At 46.1% G+C, this 18,352-nt stretch overlaps 1 protein-coding gene across 5 annotated transcripts in view; it reads left to right on the plus strand.

The window, feature by feature from the left end:
- Positions 1–18,352, plus strand: part of PPP1R12A (protein phosphatase 1 regulatory subunit 12A) — a 342,147-nt gene that overhangs the window by 122,606 nt on the left and 201,189 nt on the right. For all 5 annotated transcript variants that reach the window (XM_063927386.1, XM_063927383.1, XM_063927385.1 and 2 more), the window contains exons 4-5: positions 204–363; positions 2,544–2,688. In XM_063927386.1, coding sequence (XP_063783456.1) covers positions 204–363; positions 2,544–2,688 — 305 coding nt within the window. The remainder of the gene's footprint in view (positions 1–203; positions 364–2,543; positions 2,689–18,352) is intronic.

Consider the following 18,352-nt stretch of genomic DNA (forward strand, 5'->3'; position numbering starts at 1 on the left):
GATCTATGAGCTGTGAGTCATGGGAAGTTTTGTAACTGAAGCAGGCTCCATGAGTGTGTGGGTTGGTTCAGTTTATTCAACTTGGATTAGCCTTTAGTAAGATAGCTTGTTTTGCTGTACTGATACACCTTGTGCAAAATGTACATGGAATATACTGTATCTAGCACATTGTAATATGCTCTTCTTCCTCATGTCTGTCATAGGTATTGATGTTGAAGCAGCTAGGAAAGAGGAAGAAAGGATAATGCTTCGAGATGCAAGACAATGGCTTAACAGTGGGCAAATAATTGATGTTAGGCATGCAAAATCTGGTGGCACAGCTCTTCATGTAGCTGCTGCTAAAGGATACACTGAAGTTTTAAAGTAAGTATGTGTTGATGGCAGTATGCCATCTTTCTGTGTGTATCTTTAAGTAAACCTTATACTACATTTTATTGGTTTACTAAACTATGAATTAGTCAACTTCACCTATATCATTGTGGTTTACCACAACTTTATTTTCTCTCAGACAGCATTATTCCCTTTGTCACGGTAATTTGGCCATGTAATAGGGGGGTGCATGTCTTTACCACAGTCATTTCGCATGTGTGAGCATTTTTTTTCCTCAGACTCTGATCAGATCCAACTGGTTATGTCTGTCACCTTTTTGTCTGCTCATTCTTTTATTTTTGGAGTATTTCATAAACTTGATCATGGTTCCAGTTATGTACATCACAATTTTTAAATAATTGAGGACAGGTACATTATTGGGCGACTTAGGGATGGCAGAAAAGTAATTTCTTACGCACATGGGACCTGGCGTCTGAGATCTCCGATACTGACATAATTGAATAATTGCTGTGTGGCCAACAATTTGTGACATTTTCGGTTCAGTTCTTTCCAATGGCCGTGCTAAAATACAGTTGCTAATAGCACTTCTGGTTAATCCGCGAGTACACCCTCGGGCCATATTTATAATGGCAGTAAAGTGCTTGTATAGCAAACATATATTCAAACATCAAAAACTGGGTTTGTCTTCCATTTTATCGGTTAGAGAACCTCACGTGGATTGGCCATGCTGATTATTATATGTAAATAAGGTGGCTATTTATTTAGAAGGAAAGAAAGTACCTACAGGTGCGTCCTTCTACATCTACCCTCAATACACCATGCAGCGCAAGATGCCTGGTATGAGTGAGCCATCAGGTCCCCTGCAACTTTGCTAAAGTCAGGGATCCTATTTTGCCGAAAATGCAACTAGGACGCACGTGGAGACTGCAGATTAAGTTGATATGATACTTGCACTCTATATTGTGTGTGACTGAGTCTGTATACGGAGAGGAACAGAACATGTGCCGGGGAGAAAAATGCAGCTGCTACATTGTAGGACTTCAAATATAGATTCAGAGACTCCGTCGCACACAGATATAATTAATGAGCATAGTCTCCGCTTGTGTCCTAGTCACTTTGCATTGCAACTAAGACAAATTTTTGACAAAAAGACGCCCAGCTCTAGAAGATTCTCACGCGATCTGGTATGCCAAAAGGATCTGTTTGGAATGACTGCAGCAAAGATATGAGGACATATTCTTGAAGTCAAAATACAGCAGTCATTCTAATGGTTTGAGAAAAAGAACCTATGTCATTTTACTGATTAAAAAATATCGATCAAGTGGTAATTTTTTCTTGTTTGATACAGAAATGCCTGGTAGTTTATTGACTAAAAGTGTATTAATCCTAAAAGAATAATAAAATTACAATAGTTACTTTCATGGATATGTATGTGCTACCATATTTTGTCTCTTATTGGAAGTAATGCCAGTAAAGTACAGTATGTATGCGTATTTTAATATAGCAAAGAGACACAGATACAAGTATTAAATAGGTAATAAACAAGCAGTCACTGCAAGGAGAATATCGTAGTCTTAAATCTGTTGTAATTTAGGAAAATCTCTGAAATACCTAAAGTAGGTAATTAATCCGTAAATACACATATTGGCCTTTCCATGAAAGTGAGTAAAAATGTCCTATATGTGACACTGTAAAAAAAAATAAAAAAATCTGTAGCTGTGTATCAATTGAGTTTTCGACATATGTTGACAAGTTAGTTGTAGCTCTTTCTCATATGTTTTCATAAAAGACGCAGGCTCTTAATTTGAAGTTGAGGTGAATTATCAAGTAGAAGTTTCCTTTAGCAAATGGTGCCGGACTATGCTTGTGCCGTATGTGACAGTTTTTTTGGATAGTGTTAGTTATAATGGAGAAACAAAAATTTCTACTTAAAAAATACTCCTAAGTAGGCACTTTATTCCAGCTATAGATTCTTGTACATATGTCCCATGCGTGACATTGGAATGGCTCATATATGTGCAATCATACACACGTGCAAATGTGTATACACCCATAGCAAGTATTATCTTCCATCCAACAAGTTGAGAATAGAAACTGCAAGAAAGCCCAAATCTGTCTTTTAAAGAAACAAATAACATGAATTAAGGTTCTTTTTTTATTTCACTTTAAAAGTTATGGGATATTTGAAATGTGTTTATTTGCTCTATTTACAGGCTTTTAATTCAAGCAGGTTATGATATTAATATTAAAGATTTTGATGGCTGGACGCCCCTTCATGCAGCCGCTCACTGGGGCAAGGAGGAAGCTTGTAAGATCCTTGTAGAAAATCTGTGTGATATAGATGCTGTCAATAAAGTGGTAAGTGGTTTATATGTATTGTATCTGCATTGCATTTCCTTTGAATATTTAGTTCTACTTATTCATTTCATAAAGACTTTTGCCAGTGAATGATACCAATCTGTTCATCTTTCTCAGTCCCTACGTAGTTATTTTACCCAGTTGTTGTTAATATTTTTTTTTATTTGCAGTTTATCTTTATTAAGAACAAACATAAAAAATGAACAGGTTGACAGAGAAACGGCCACTTTAGTAACATACATTTTAAAGCAAACGTTCTCGTTTTATTTAAAACAATACACAGACAAACTCACAATAACTAACAGCGCGGGGGGGGGGGTAAAGGGGATATGGATGGGAAGTACCATTGTTGAGGGGAGAGCTCTTATTACAGTCATCCAAAATACTAAGGAGTCAACATTTAAGCATGAATTCCCCAGGCATGTATCATTTCTACCATTTTGGAGCTTAATAGTGTGTTCTGATTGTTTGTAATATTTCTGTGTTATAAAGTATATTTATGTAAATGTAAACAAGTTTTGTAAAGAAATATTTTTTAGTTTATTTTCCAGCAATGTTTTAAAGAAGGCACATCATGAAATACGCTGCTTGCATTCATATCCAACACAGTGACCTTTTGGGCTTAGTGTTTACCACTTTTGCACACTTGAGTGAATTTCTGATTTTTGAGCCAATGCTCACAGGGATATCCAAACATTTTGATACTATTCTTAACCCTTTCCGAATATTTGCATTTCTTTATTTTTATCTCTATCTTTCGTAGAATGCTCTTTAGTCTTCCTTTTTGTACCTTTCCTTCAGATTGACTGCCTGACCAATGATTCCTTAACAGACTGTAAATGTGACAGTCACTTCAATGGTGTGCAGGTAGAGCCCAATGGTAAGACAATTTTATCCTCATTAGGGCAATTTTTTCACTTGTGTGAAACTTAAATATATCAAAACACAAGGCTCTTAATATTTAATGTGTGCAAGCAGTGTATTCCCTTTTTTTTTGGCTGACAAATTGTTAGCAAAATTAGTAGTTTTTTGATTTTAAGTTTGTATTGAACAGTACAGTTGTGCTGGATTTCTTTTTGCAAGGTACTACACAAATCTAAACGCAACAAATTATACATGGACACACCAATACGTAAATGGGTATCTGTTTCACTGGGTTCTGCTGCCCATAATCATGTACATTGAACAGTTCTTCATGTAGCAGTGAGTGTTATAGGTATGTCATGGGGAAAAAAATGTTTTTTGTTTTTTTTTTTAATTCTTTTTTTTCTTTTAACTGTTCTATTGTAATGTAATGTTTATTTTTAAGATGTACTATACTGGCTTTTTGTCTCTTGTACAGTGTATCCAGTTTTACAGATGGCAGCAAACAGTAGCAGATTTTCAGATCGGTAACAGCAGCACAGATTATTTCAGAAGAGTAACATGTATTTTTGCTAGGTAGTCACTGCCCTCTAGTGTCGTTAGTGAGGACATGACTGCAATATTTATTTATTAAGTTATTTATATAGTGACTACACATACTACAGCGCTTTACAGAGAATATTACCCCATAAACATCTATCTGTGCCCCAGCAGAGCTTAGTCTGTAGTCCATACCATTTTTTCCGTTTTTTTTTTGTTGTTGTCCCAGAAGCAAATGAACCTACCCAGTATGTTTTTGGATTAAGGGAGGAAGCAGGAGTACCCACACACTATATGGAGAACATGCATACTCGACACGGTTAGTGCTTTGGTGACAATCAAACCCAAGACCTGTGAGGCAGTAACCATTACACCAGAGGCGGCCAAAACGTTGATCGCGATCTAGGAGCTCTCGCCGGTAGATCGCGATCCAAGTGTGACTTGCTGCCTCTCTGATTCCGGAGCGTTCCCAGTGATGCATTGCGCGGGTGACGTCATGACATCAGCTGCGCAATGCATGATTGGGAACGCGATGTGAGAAGCCTGTGCGCCTGCTGGATCTGGTTTGATCCAGTCAGCGCCGGCGGCAGAAGGACAGCAACAGCGGGGAGCCAGCCAGAGGGGACGCACTCAAGCCAGTCAGCGTAATATAAAGTAATGTTAGTGTGGGCAGATGGCATTGTGGGGGCATATGTGTATCTGGCACTGTGGGGGGGGGGTGTATCTGGCACTGTGGGGGCATATGTGTTTGAGGTTTTTGCCTGTGGGGGCCAATGTGTAGGTTCGTGCGAGACAGTCAATACACCCTGTACAGCAAGGCCACGCCCCTTTTTGGCAGGCGCACAATTATCCAGCCTAGGTAGATCACAAAAGCTTTTCAGCTTTCAAAGTAGATCACTGACTCCAAAAGTCTGGCCACCCCTGCATTACACCAACTGTGCTGCCCATGTGACAGGGTTAGTGTCTTCAGATAATGTTAGACATAAACAGGAAGCTATTGAGACAGTGAAGGAGTTGCAACTGTAACAAACCATTAACTGGTCTCTTGAAGCAACTGCTCTGAATGAAGGTTTTATTATTTTCTCTACACACATTGTTGGTGTCATGACGTTGTCAGTGTTGCTGCACAAAAATTCTTTACATTTTGTGCCAGAATAACTAAAGTTCAAATTGGTGTCAGTCTTATCCTGTGATATTTCTGGTTCTGTGCTTTGAACTGTACCATTGAGGTGTACAGTGCATCCAGAAAGTATGCACAGCGCTTCACTTTTTCCACATTTTATGTTGCAGCCTTATTCCAAAATGGAATAAATTAATGTTAACCACAAAATTGTACACACAATACCCCATAATGACAATGTGAAAAAAGTTATTTTGAGATTTCTCTTACGTCCTAGAGGATGCTGGGGACTCCGTAAGGACCATGGGGTATAGACGGGCTCCGCAGGAGACATGGGCACTACAAAGAACTTTAGATGGGTGTGCACTGGCTCCTCCCTCTATGCCCCTCCTCCAGACCTCAGTTAGATCCTGTGCCCAGAGGAGACTGGGTGCACTACAGGGGAGCTCTCCTGAGTTTCTCTGAAAAATAATTTTGTTAGCTTTTTTATTTTCAGGGAGCATTGCTGGCAACAGGCTCCCTGCATCGTGGGACTGAGGAGAGAGAAGCAGACATACTTAAATGATAGACTCTGCTTTTTAGGCTACTGGACACCATTAGCTCCAGAGGGTCGGAACGCAGGTTAGTCCCGCAGTCGCGCCGCCGTCCTCCTCACAGAGCCGGAAGATAGAAGCCCGGTGAGTATAAGAAGAAAGAAGACTTCAAAGGCGGCAGAAGACTTCAGATCTTCTCTGAGGTAACGAGCAGTGGTAACACTGCGCGCCATTGTTCTCACACACAACACACAGCGGGCACTGAAGGGTGCAGGGCGCAGGGGGGGGCACCCTGGGCAGCAATAATAAATCTCTAGGGACTGGCTCACACATATATATATATATATATATATATATATATATATATATATATATATATATATATTTACCCAGGTGCGGCACTCGATGTCTCACAAAACAGTCAAGAGATAATTTGCTGGTCAAACAACGTTTCAATGCTCGTAAGCACTATCGTCAGTGCTGACGATAGTGCTTACGAGCATTGAAACGTTGTTTGACCAGCAAATTATCTCTTGACTGTTTTGTGAGACATCGAGTGCCGCACCTGGGTAAATATGTGTCTGTACATGCTGTACATGTGAGGGCACCGATGCATTAATGGAATAACATCGTGGAGTGCCGGACCCATGCTATTTTTATATATATATATATATATATATATATATATATATATATATATATATATATATATATATATATATATATTATATATATTTCTCTGACGTCCTAAGTGGATGCTGGGGACTCCGTCAGGACCTTGGGGATTAGCGGCTCCGCAGGAGACAGGGCACAAAAGTAAAAGCTTTAGGATCAGGTGGTGTGCACTGGCTCCTCCCCCTATGACCCTCCTCCAAGCCTCAGTTAGATTTTTGTGCCCGGCCGAGAAGGGTGCAATCTAGGTGGCTCTCCTAAAGAGCTGCTTAGAGTAAAAGTTTGTTAGGTTTTTTATTTTCAGTGAGTCCTGCTGGCAACAGGCTCACTGCTACGAGGGACTTAGGGGAGAGAAGTGAACTCACCTGCGTGCAGGATGGATTGGCTTCTTAGGCTACTGGACACCATTAGCTCCAGAGGGAGTCGGAACACAGGTCTCACCCTGGGGTTCGTCCCGGAGCCGCGCCGCCGACCCCCCTTGCAGATGCCGAAAAGTGAAGGTCCAGAAACGGCGGCAGAAGACTCTTCAGTCTTCATAAGGTAGCGCACAGCACTGCAGCTGTGCGCCATTGTTGTCAGCACACTTCATAGCAGCGGTCACTGAGGGTGCAGGGCGCTGGGGGGGGGGGCGCCCTGGGCAGCAATGATAGTACCTTATTCTGGCTAAAAATACATCACATATAGCCCCTGGGGGCTATATGGATGTATTTAACCCCTGCCAGGTCTCAGAAAAACGGGAGAAGAAGCCGCCGAAAAGGGGGCGGGGCCTATTCTCCTCAGCACACAGCGCCATTTTCCCTCACGGAAATGCTGGTGGGAAGGCTCCCAGGCTCTCCCCTGCACTGCACTACAGAAACAGGGTTAAAACAGAGAGGGGGGGCACTTATTTGGCGATATGTATATATATATTAAAATGCTATAAGGGAAAAACACTTATATAAAGGTTGTCCCTGTATAATTATAGCGTTTTTGGTGTGTGCTGGCAAACTCTCCCTCTGTCTCCCCAAAGGGCTAGTGGGGTCCTGTCCTCTATCAGAGCATTCCCTGTGTGTGTGCTGTGTGTCGGTACGTGTGTGTCGACATGTATGAGGACGATGTTGGTGAGGAGGCGGAGCAATTGCCTGAAATGGTGATGTCACTCTCTAGGGAGTCGACACCGGAATGGATGGCTTATTTAAGGAATTACGTGATAATGTCAACACGCTGCAAGGTCGGTTGACGACATGAGACGGCCGGCAAACAAATTAGTACCTGTCCAGGCGTCTCAAACACCGTCAGGGGCTGTAAAACGCTCATTTACCTCAGTCGGTCGACACAGACACGGACACTGACTCCAGTGTCGACGGTGAAGAAACAAACGTATTTTCCTTTAGGGCCACACGTTACATGTTAAGGGCAATGAAGGAGGTGTTACATATTTCTGATACTACAAGTACCACAAGAAGGGTATTATGTGGGGTGTGAAAAAACTACCTGTAGTTTCTCTGACGTCCTAAGTGGATGCTGGGGACTCCGTCAGGACCATGGGGAATAGCGGCTCCGCAGGAGACAGGGCACAAAAATAAAGCTTTAGGATCAGGTGGTGTGCACTGGCTCCTCCCCCTATGACCCTCCTCCAAGCCTCAGTTAGGTTTTTGTGCCCGTCCGAGCAGGGTGCAATCTAGGTGGCTCTCTTAAGGAGCTGCTTAGAAAAAGTTTTTAGGTTTTTTATGTTCAGTGAGTCCTGCTGGCAACAGGCTCACTGCATCGAGGGACTTAGGGGAGAGAAGTTCAACTCACCTGCGTGCAGGATGGATTGGCTTCTTAGGCTACTGGACACCATTAGCTCCAGAGGGAGTCGGAACACAGGTCTCACCCTGGGGTTCGTCCCGGAGCCGCGCCGCCGACCCCCCTTGCAGATGCTGAAGATTGAAGGTCCAGAAACCGGCGGCAGAAGGCTTTTCAGTCTTCATGAAGGTAGCGCACAGCACTGCAGCTGTGCGCCATTGTTGTCACACACTTCACACCATAGGTCACGGAGGGTGCAGGGCGCTGCTGGGGGCGCCCTGGGCAGCAATGTATAATACCTTTTATGGCTAAAAAATACATCACATATAGCCCTTGAGGCTATATGGATGTATTAAACCCATGCCAGATATCTCAAACTCCGGGAGAAAAGCCCGCCGGAATAGGGGGCGGGGCTTATTCTCCTCAGCACACAGCGCCATTTTCCTGCTCAGCTCCGCTGTGAGGAAGGCTCCCAGGACTCTCCCCTGCACTGCACTACAGAAACAGGGTAAAACAGAGAGGGGGGGCACTTTTTTGGGCGATATTTTATATATTTAAGCTGCTATAAGGATACAACACTTATATAAGGTTGTTCCCATATATATTATAGCGCTTGGGTGTGTGCTGGCAAACTCTCCCTCTGTCTCCCCAAAGGGCTAGTGGGGTCCTGTCTTCGATAAGAGCATTCCCTGTGTGTCTGCTGTGTGTCGGTACGTGTGTGTCGACATGTATGAGGACGATGTTGGTGTGGAGGCAGAGCAATTGCCGATAATGGTGATGTCACCCCCCAGGGAGTCGACACCGGAATGGATGGCTTTGTTTATGGAATTACGTGATAATGTCAGCACATTACAAAAATCAGTTGACGACATGAGACGGCCGGAAAACCAGTTGGTACCTGCCCAGGCGTCTCAGACACCGTCAGGGGCTGTAAAACGCCCTTTACCTCAGTCGGTCGACACAGACCCAGACACGGACACTGAATCTAGTGTCGACGGTGAAGAAACAAACGTATTTTCAAGTAGGGCCACACGTTATATGATCACGGCAATGAAGGAGGCTTTGCATATCTCTGATACTGCAAGTACCACAAAAAGGGGTATTATGTGGGGGGTGAAAAAACTACCTGTAGTTTTTCCTGAATCAGAGGAATTGAATGATGTATGTGATGAAGCGTGGGTTAACCCAGATAGAAAAGTGCTAATTTCAAAAAAGTTATTGGCATTATACCCTTTCCCGCCAGAGGTTAGGGCGCGCTGGGAAACACCCCCTAGGGTGGATAAGGCGCTCACACGCTTATCAAAACAAGTGGCGTTACCGTCTCCTGATACGGCCGCCCTCAAGGATCCAGCTGATAGGAGGCTGGAAACTACCCTAAAAAGTATATACACACATACTGGTGTTATACTGCGACCAGCCATCGCCTCAGCCTGGATGTGCAGTGCTGGGGTGGTCTGGTCGGATTCCCTGACTGAAAATATTGATACCCTGGATAGGGACAGTATTTTATTGACTATAGAGCAATTAAAGGATGCTTTTCTTTATATGCGAGATGCTCAGAGGGATATTTGCACTCTGGCATCGAGAGTAAATGCGATGTCCATATCTGCCAGAAGATGTTTATGGACGCGACAGTGGTCAGGTGATGCGGATTCTAAACGACATATGGAAGTATTGCCGTATAAAGGGGAGGAATTATTTGGCGTCGGTCTATCGGATCTGGTGGCCACGGCAACTGCCGGAAAATCCACCTTTTTACCTCAGACCCCCTCCCAACAGAAAAAGACACCGTCTTTTCAGCCGCAGTCCTTTCGGTCCTTTAAGAACAAGCGGGCAAAAGGACAGTCATATCTGCCCCGGGGCAGAGGAAGGGGTAAGAGAGGACAGCAAGCAGCCCCTGCCCAGGAACAGAAGCCCTCCCAGGGTTCTGCAAAGCCCTCAGCATGACGCTGGGGCTTTACAAGCGGACTCAGGAGCGGTGGGGGGTCGACTCAAGAATTTCAGCGCACAGTGGGCTTGCTCACAGGTGGACCCCTGGATCCTGCAGGTAGTATCTCAGGGTTACAGGTTGGAATTCGAGAAGTCTCCCCCTCGCCGGTTCCTAAAGTCTGCTTTGCCAACGTCTCCCTCAGACAGGGCCACGGTATTGGAAGCCATTCACAAGCTGTTTTCTCAGCAGGTGATAGTCAAGGTACCCCTCCTACAACAAGGAAAAGGGTATTACTCCACGCTATTTGTGGTACCGAAGCCGGACGGCTCGGTAAGACCTATTCTAAATCTGAAATCTTTGAACCTGTACATACAGAAATTCAAATTCAAGATGGAGTCACTCAGAGCAGTGATAGCGAATCTGGAAGAAGGGGACTTTATGGTGTCCCTGGACATAAAGGATGCTTACCTGCATGTCCCAATTTGCCCTTCACATTAAGGGTACCTCAGGTTCGTGGTGCAAAACTGTCATTATCAGTTTCAGACGCTGCCGTTTGGATTGTCCACGGCACCTCGGGTCTTTACCAAGGTAATGGCCGAAATGATGATTCTTCTTCGAAGAAGAGGCGTATTAATTATCCCTTACTTGGACGATCTCCTGATAAGGGCAAGGTCCAGAGAACAGCTGGAGGACGGAGTAGCACTAACCCAATTAGTGCTGCAACAACACGGGTGGATTCTGAATTTTCCAAAATCTCAGTTGACACCGACAACACGTCTGCTGTTCCTGGGAATGATTCTGGACACGGTTCAGAAAAAGGTGTTTCTTCCGGAGGAGAAAGCCAAGGAGTTATCCAAACTTGTCAGGAACCTCCTAAAACCAGGAAAAGTGTCTGTGCATCAATGCACAAGAGTCCTGGGAAAGATGGTGGCTTCTTACGAAGCGATTCCATTCGGCAGATTCCACGCACGAACTTTTCAGTGGGATCTGTTGGACAAATGGTCCGGATCGCATCTGCAGATGCACCAGCGGATAACCTTATCACCACGGACAAGGGTGTCTCTTCTGTGGTGGTTGCAGAGTGCTCATCTGTTAGAGGGCCGCAGATTCGGCATACAGGACTGGGTCCTGGTGACCACGGATGCCAGTCTGAGAGGCTGGGGAGCGGTCACACAGGGATGAAACTTCCAGGGAGTATGGTCAAGCCTGGAGATGTCTTTTCACATAAATATACTGGAGCTAAGAGCGATTTACAATGCTCTAAGTCTGGCAAAACCCCTGCTTCAGGGTCAGCCGGTGTTGATCCAGTCGGACAACATCACGGCAGTCGCCCACGTAAACAGACAGGGCGGCACAAGAAGCAGGACAGCAATGGCAGAAGCTGCAAGGATTCTTCGCTGGGCGGAAGATCATGTGATAGCACTGTCAGCAGTGTTCATTCCGGGAGTGGACAACTGGGAAGCAGACTTCCTCAGCAGACACGATCTACACCCGGGAGAGTGGGGACTTCATCCAGAAGTCTTCCACATGATTGTGAACCGTTGGGAAAAACCAAGGGTGGATATGATGGCGTCCCGCCTCAACAAAAAACTGGACAGGTATTGCGCCAGGTCAAGAGACCCTCAGGCAATAGCTGTGGACGCTCTGGTAACACCGTGGGTGTTCCAGTCAGTGTATGTGTTCCCTCCTCTGCCTCTCATACCAAAAGTACTGAGAATTATACGGCAAAGGGGAGTAAGAACGATACTCGTGGCTCCGGATTGGCCAAGAAGAACTTGGTACCCGGAACTTCAAGAGATGCTCACGGAGGATCCGTGGCCTCTACCTCTAAGACGGGACCTGCTTCAGCAGGGACCGTGTCTATTCCAAGACTTACCGCGGCTGCGTTTGACGGCATGGCGGTTGAACGCCGAATTCTAAGGGAAAAAGGCATTCCGGAAGAGGTCATTCCTACACTGGTAAAAGCCAGGAAGGAGGTGACTGCACAACATTATCACCGCATTTGGAGAAAATATGTTGCGTGGTGTGAGGCCAGGAAGGCCCCCACGGAGGAATTTCAACTGGGTCGATTCCTACATTTCCTGCAAACAGGATTTTCTATGGGCCTCAAATTGGGGTCCATTAAGGTTCAAATTTCGGCCCTGTCGATTTTCTTCCAGAAAGAATTGGCTTCAGTTCCTGAAGTCCAGACTTTTGTAAAAGGAGTACTACATATACAGCCCCCGTTTGTGCCCCCAGTGGCACCGTGGGATCTTAATGTAGTTTTGGATTTTCTCAAATCCCATTGGTTTGAGCCACTCAAATCGGTGGAGTTGAAATATCTTACATGGAAAGTAACCATGCTACTGGCCCTGGCTTCAGCCAGGAGAGTATCAGAATTAGCGGCTTTATCATATAAGAGCCCATATCTGATTTTCCATTCGGACAGGGCAGAACTGCGGACGCGTCCTCATTTTCTGCCTAAGGTGGTGTCAGCGTTTCACCTGAACCAGCCTATTGTGGTGCCTGCGGCTACTAACGATTTGGAGGATTCCAAGTTGTTGGACGTGGTCCGGGCATTGAAAATATATATTTCAAGAACGGCTGGAGTCAGAAAGTCTGACTCGCTGTTTATATTGTATGCACCCAACAAGCTGGGTGCTCCTGCTTCTAAGCAGACGATTGCTCGTTGGATTTGTAGCACAATTCAACTTGCACATTCTGTGGCAGGCTTGCCACAACCAAAATCTGTCAAGGCCCATTCCACAAGGAAAGTGGGCTCATCCTGGGCGGCTGCCCGGGGGGTCTCGGCATTACAACTCTGCCGAGCAGCTACGTGGTCGGGGGAGAACACGTTTGTAAAATTCTACAAATTTGATACCCTGGCTTAAGAGGACCTGGAGTTCTCTCATTCGGTGCTGCAGAGTCATCCGCACTCTCCCGCCCGTTTGGGAGCTTTGGTATAATCCCCATGGTCCTGACGGAGTCCCCAGCATCCACTTAGGACGTCAGAGAAAATAAGATTTTACTTACCGATAAATCTATTTCTCGTAGTCCGTAGTGGATGCTGGGCGCCCATCCCAAGTGCGGATTGTCTGCAATACTTGTACATAGTTATTGTTACAAAAAAATCGGGTTGTTATTGTTGTGAGCCGTCTGTTCAGAGGCTCCTACGTTTGTCATACTGTTAACTGGGTTCAGATCACAAGTTGTACGGTGTGATTGGTGTGGCTGGTATGAGTCTTACCCGGGATTCAATATCCTTCCTTATTGTGTACGCTCGTCCGGGCACAGTATCCTAACTGAGGCTTGGAGGAGGGTCATAGGGGGAGGAGCCAGTGCACACCACCTGATCCTAAAGCTTTATTTTTGTGCCCTGTCTCCTGCGGAGCCGCTATTCCCCATGGTCCTGACGGAGTCCCCAGCATCCACTACGGACTACGAGAAATAGATTTATCGGTAAGTAAAATCTTATTTTTTCCTGAATCAGATAAATTAAATGAAGTGTGTGATGATGCGTGGGTTTCCCCCGATAGAAAATTATTGGCGGTATACCCTTTCCCGCCAGAAGTTAGGGCGCGTTGGGAAACACCCTTTAGGGTGGATAAGGCGCTCACACGCTTATCAAAACAAGTGGCGGTACCGTCTCCAGATAGGGCCGCCCTCAAGGAGCCTGCTGAGAGGCTGGAAAATATCCTAAAAAGGTATATACACACATACTGGTGTTATACTGCGACCAGCGATCGCCTCAGCCTGGATGTGCAGCGCTGGGGTGGCTTGGTCGGATTCCCTGACTGAAAATATTGATACCCTTGACAGGGACAGTATTTTATTGACTATAGAGCATTTAAAGGATGCATTTCTATATATGCGAGATGCACAGAGGGATATTTGCACTCTGGCATCAAGAGTAAGTGCGATGTCCATATCTGCCAGAAGATGTTTATGGACACGACAGTGGTCAGTTGATGCAGATTCCAAACGGCACATGGAAGTATTGCCGTATAAAGGGGAGGAGTTATTTGGGGTCGGTCCATCGGACCTGGTGGCCTCGGCAACAGCTGGAAAATCCACCTTTTTTACCCCAAATCACATCTCAGCAGAAAAAGACACCGTCTTTTCAGCCTCAGTCCTTTCGTCCCCATAAGGGCAAGCGGGCAAAAGGCCAGTCATATCTGCCCAGGGATAGAGGAAAGGGAAGAAGACTGCAGCAGGCAGCCCATTCCCAGGAACAGAAGCCCTCCACAGCTTCTGCCAAGTCCTCAGCATGACGCTGGGGCCGTACAAGCGGACTCAAGTGCGGTGGGGGGTCGTCTCAAGAGTTTCAGCGCGTAGTGGGCTCACTCGCAAGTGGACCCCTGGATCCTACAAGTAGTATCCCAGGGGTACAGACTGGAAATTCGAGACGTCTCCCCCTCGCAGGCTACTGATGTCTGCTTTACCAACGTCTTCCTCCGACAGGGAGGCAGTATTGGAAACAATTCACAAGCTGTATTCCCAGCAGGTGATAATCAAAGTACCCCTCCTACAACAAGGAAAGGGGTATTATTCCACACTATATTGTGGTACTGAAGCCAGACGGCTCGGTGAGACCTATTCTAAATGGGAAATCTTTGAACACTTACATACAAAGGTTCAAATCAAGATGGAGTCACTCAGAGCAGTGATAGCGAACCAGGAAGGGGACTATATGGTGTCCCTGGACATCAAGGATGCTTACCTCCATGTCCCAAATTGCCCTTCTCACCAAGGGTACCTCAGGTTCGTGGTACGGAACTGTCACTATCCGTTTCAGACGCTGCCGTTGGATTGTCCACGGCACCCCGGGTCTTTACCAAGGTAATGGCCGAAATGATGATTCTTCTTCAAAGAAAAGGCGTCTTAATTATCCCTTACTTGGACGATCTCCTGATAAGGGCAAGGTCCAGAGAACAGTTGGAAGTCGGAGTAGCACTATCTCAAGTAGTTCTACGACAGCACGGGTGGATTCTAAATATCCAAAATCGCAGCCGTTTCCGACGACACGTCTGCTGTTCCTAGGGATGGTTCTGGACACAGTCCAGAAAAAGGTGTTTCTCCCGGAGGAGAAAGGCAGGGAGTTATCCGAGCTAGTCAGGAACCTCCTAAAACCAGGAAAAGTGTCAGTGCATCATTGCACAAGAGTCCTGGGAAAAATGGTGGCTTATTACGAAGCGATTCCATTCGGCAGATTCCACGCAAGAACTTTTCAGTGGGATCTGCTGGACAAATGGTCCGGATCGCATTTTCAGATGCATCAGCGGATAACCCCTATCTCCAAGGACAAGGGTGTCTCTCCTGTGGTGGTTACAGAGTGCTCATCTTCTAGAGGGCCGCAGATTCGGCATTCAGGATTGGATGCTGGTGACCACGGAGGCCAGCCTGAGAGGCTGGGGAGCAGTCACACAGGGAAAAAATTTCCAGGGAGTGTGATCAAGTCTGGAGATTTTTCTCCACATAAATATACTGGAGCTAAGGGCAATTTACAATGCTCTATGCTTAGCAAGACCTCTGCTTCAAGGTCAGCCGGTATTGATCCAGTGGGACAACATCACGGCAGTCGCCCACGTAAACAGACAGGGCGGCACAAGAAGCAGGAGGGCAATGGCAGAAACTGCAAGGATTTTTCGCTGGGCGGAAAATCATGTGATAGCACTGTCAGCAGTGTTCATTCCGGGAGTGGACAACTGGGAAGCAGACTTCCTCAGCAGGCACAACCTCCACCCGGGAGAGTGGGGACTTCATCGGGAAGTCTTCCACATGATTGTGAACCGTTGGAAAAGACCAAAGGTGGACATGATGGCGTCCCGCCTGAACAAAAAACTGGACAAGTATTGCGCCAGGTCAAAAGACCCTCAGGCAATAGCTGTGGACGTTCTGGTAACACCGTGGGTGTACCAGTCGGTGTATGTCTTCCCTCCTCTGCTTCTCATACCCAAGGTATTGAGAATTATAAGACGTAGAGGAGTAAGAACTATACTCGTGGCTCCGGATTGGCCAAGAAGGACTTGGTACCCGGAACTTCAAGAGATGCTCACAGAGGACTCATGGCCTCTGCCGCTAAGAAGGGACTTGCTTCAGCAAGTACCATGTCTGTTCCAAGACTTACCGCGGCTGCGTTTGACGGCATGGCGGTTGAACGCCGGATCCTAAGGGAAAAAGGCATTCCGGAAGAGGTCATTCCTACCCTGGTCAAAGCCAGGAAGGAGGTGACCGCACAACATTATCACCACATGTGGCGAAAATATGTTGCGTGGTGTGAGGCCAGGAAGGCCCCATGAAGAAATTTCAACTCGGTCGTTTCCTGCATTTCCTGCAAACAGGAGTGTCTATGGGCCTCAAATTGGGGTCCATTAAGGTTCAAATTTCGGCCCTGTCGATTTTCTTCCAGAAAGAATTGGCTTCAGTTCCTGAAGTCCAGAAGTTTGTCAAGGGAGTACTGCATATACAACCCCCTTTTGTGCCTCCAGTGGCACTGTGGGATCTCAACGTAGTTCTTGGATTCCTAAAATCACATTGGTTAAAACCGCTCAAATCTGTGGATTTGAAATATCTCACAGGGAAAGTGACCATGCTGTTGGCCCTGGCCTCGGCCAGGCGAGTGTCAGAATTGGCGGCGTTTGTCTCAAAAAAGCCCATATCTGATTGTCCATTCGGACAGGGCAGAGCTGCGGACTCATCCCCAGTTTCTCCCTAAGATGGTGTCAGTGTTTCACCCGAACCAGCTTATTGTGGTACCTGCGGCTACTAGGGACTTGGAGGACTCCAAGTTGCGAGATGTTGTCAGGGCCCTGAAAATATAGTTTCCAGGACGGCTGGAGTCAGGAAAACTGACTTGCTGTTATCCTGTATGCACCCAAAAAACTGGGTGCTCTTGCTTCTAAGCAGACGATTGCTAGTTGGATGTGTAATACAATTCAGCTTGCACATTCTGTGGCAGGCCTGCCACAGCCAAAATATGTAAATGCCCATTCCACAAGGAAGGTGGGCTCATCTTGGGCGGCTGCCCGAGGGGTCTCGGCTTTACAACTTTGCCGAGCTGATACTTGGTCAGGGGCACACCCTGACTGAGGAGGACCTGGAGTTCTCTCATTCGGTGCTGCAGAGTCATCCGCACTCTCCCGCCCGTTTGGGAGCTTTGGTATAATCCCCATGGTCCTGACGGAGTCCCCAGCATCCACTTAGGACGTCAGAGAAAATAAGAATTTACTTACCGATAATTCTATTTCTCGTAGTCCGTAGTGGATGCTGGGCGCCCATCCCAAGTGCGGATTGTCTGCAATACTTGTACATAGTTATTGTTACAAAAATCGGGTTATTATTGTTGTGAGCCATCTTTTCAGATGCTCCGCTGTTATCATGCTGTTAACTGGGTGCAGATCACAGGTTGTACAGTGTGATTGGTGTGGCTGGTATGAGTCTTACCCGGGATTCAAAATCCTTCCTTATTGTGTACGCTCGTCCGGGCACAGTATCCTAACTGAGGCTTGGAGGAGGGTCATAGGGGGAGGAGCCAGTGCACACCACCTGATCCTAAAGCTTTTACTTTTGTGCCCTGTCTCCTGCGGAGCCGCTAATCCCCATGGTCCTGACGGAGTCCCCAGCATCCACTACGGACTACGAGAAATAGAATTATCGGTAAGTAAATTCTTATTATATATATATATATATATATATATATATATATATATATATATACTGCCTCCGCAGCCTATATTATATAATCCCCCGCCTGTATTGAAAATTTGAGCGGGACCGAAGCCTGCTGCTGAGGGGGCGGAGCTTGATCCTCCAGCACTAACCAGCGCCATTTTCTCCACAGCACACTGCAGTGAAGCTGGCTCCCCGGACTCTCCCCTGTTGAACACGGTGACAGAGGACAAAAAAGAGGGGGGGGCACTTGTAATTGGCGCAGTGAGTGTATATATACATATTTATATAAAAGCGCTGTTTATCTGGGAATTTGGTTTCCAGTGTCAGTTGTCGCTGGGTGTGTGCTGGCATTCTCTCTCTCTGTCTATCCAAAGGGCCTTATTGGGGAACTGTCTCCATATAGATATATCCCTGAGTGTGTGGGGGTGTCGGTACGCGTGTGTCGGCATGTCTGAAACGGAAGGCTCATCTAAGGAGGAGGTGGAGCAGATTGTGGTGTCTCCGTCGCCGACACCTGATTGGATATGCTGAATGTTTTAAATGCAAATGTGTCTTTATTACATCAGAGGTTGGACAAAGCAGAGTCCA

Source organism: Pseudophryne corroboree, chromosome 6 (genome assembly GCF_028390025.1).
Source record: "Pseudophryne corroboree isolate aPseCor3 chromosome 6, aPseCor3.hap2, whole genome shotgun sequence".
NCBI classification, from domain to species: domain Eukaryota; kingdom Metazoa; phylum Chordata; class Amphibia; order Anura; family Myobatrachidae; genus Pseudophryne; species Pseudophryne corroboree.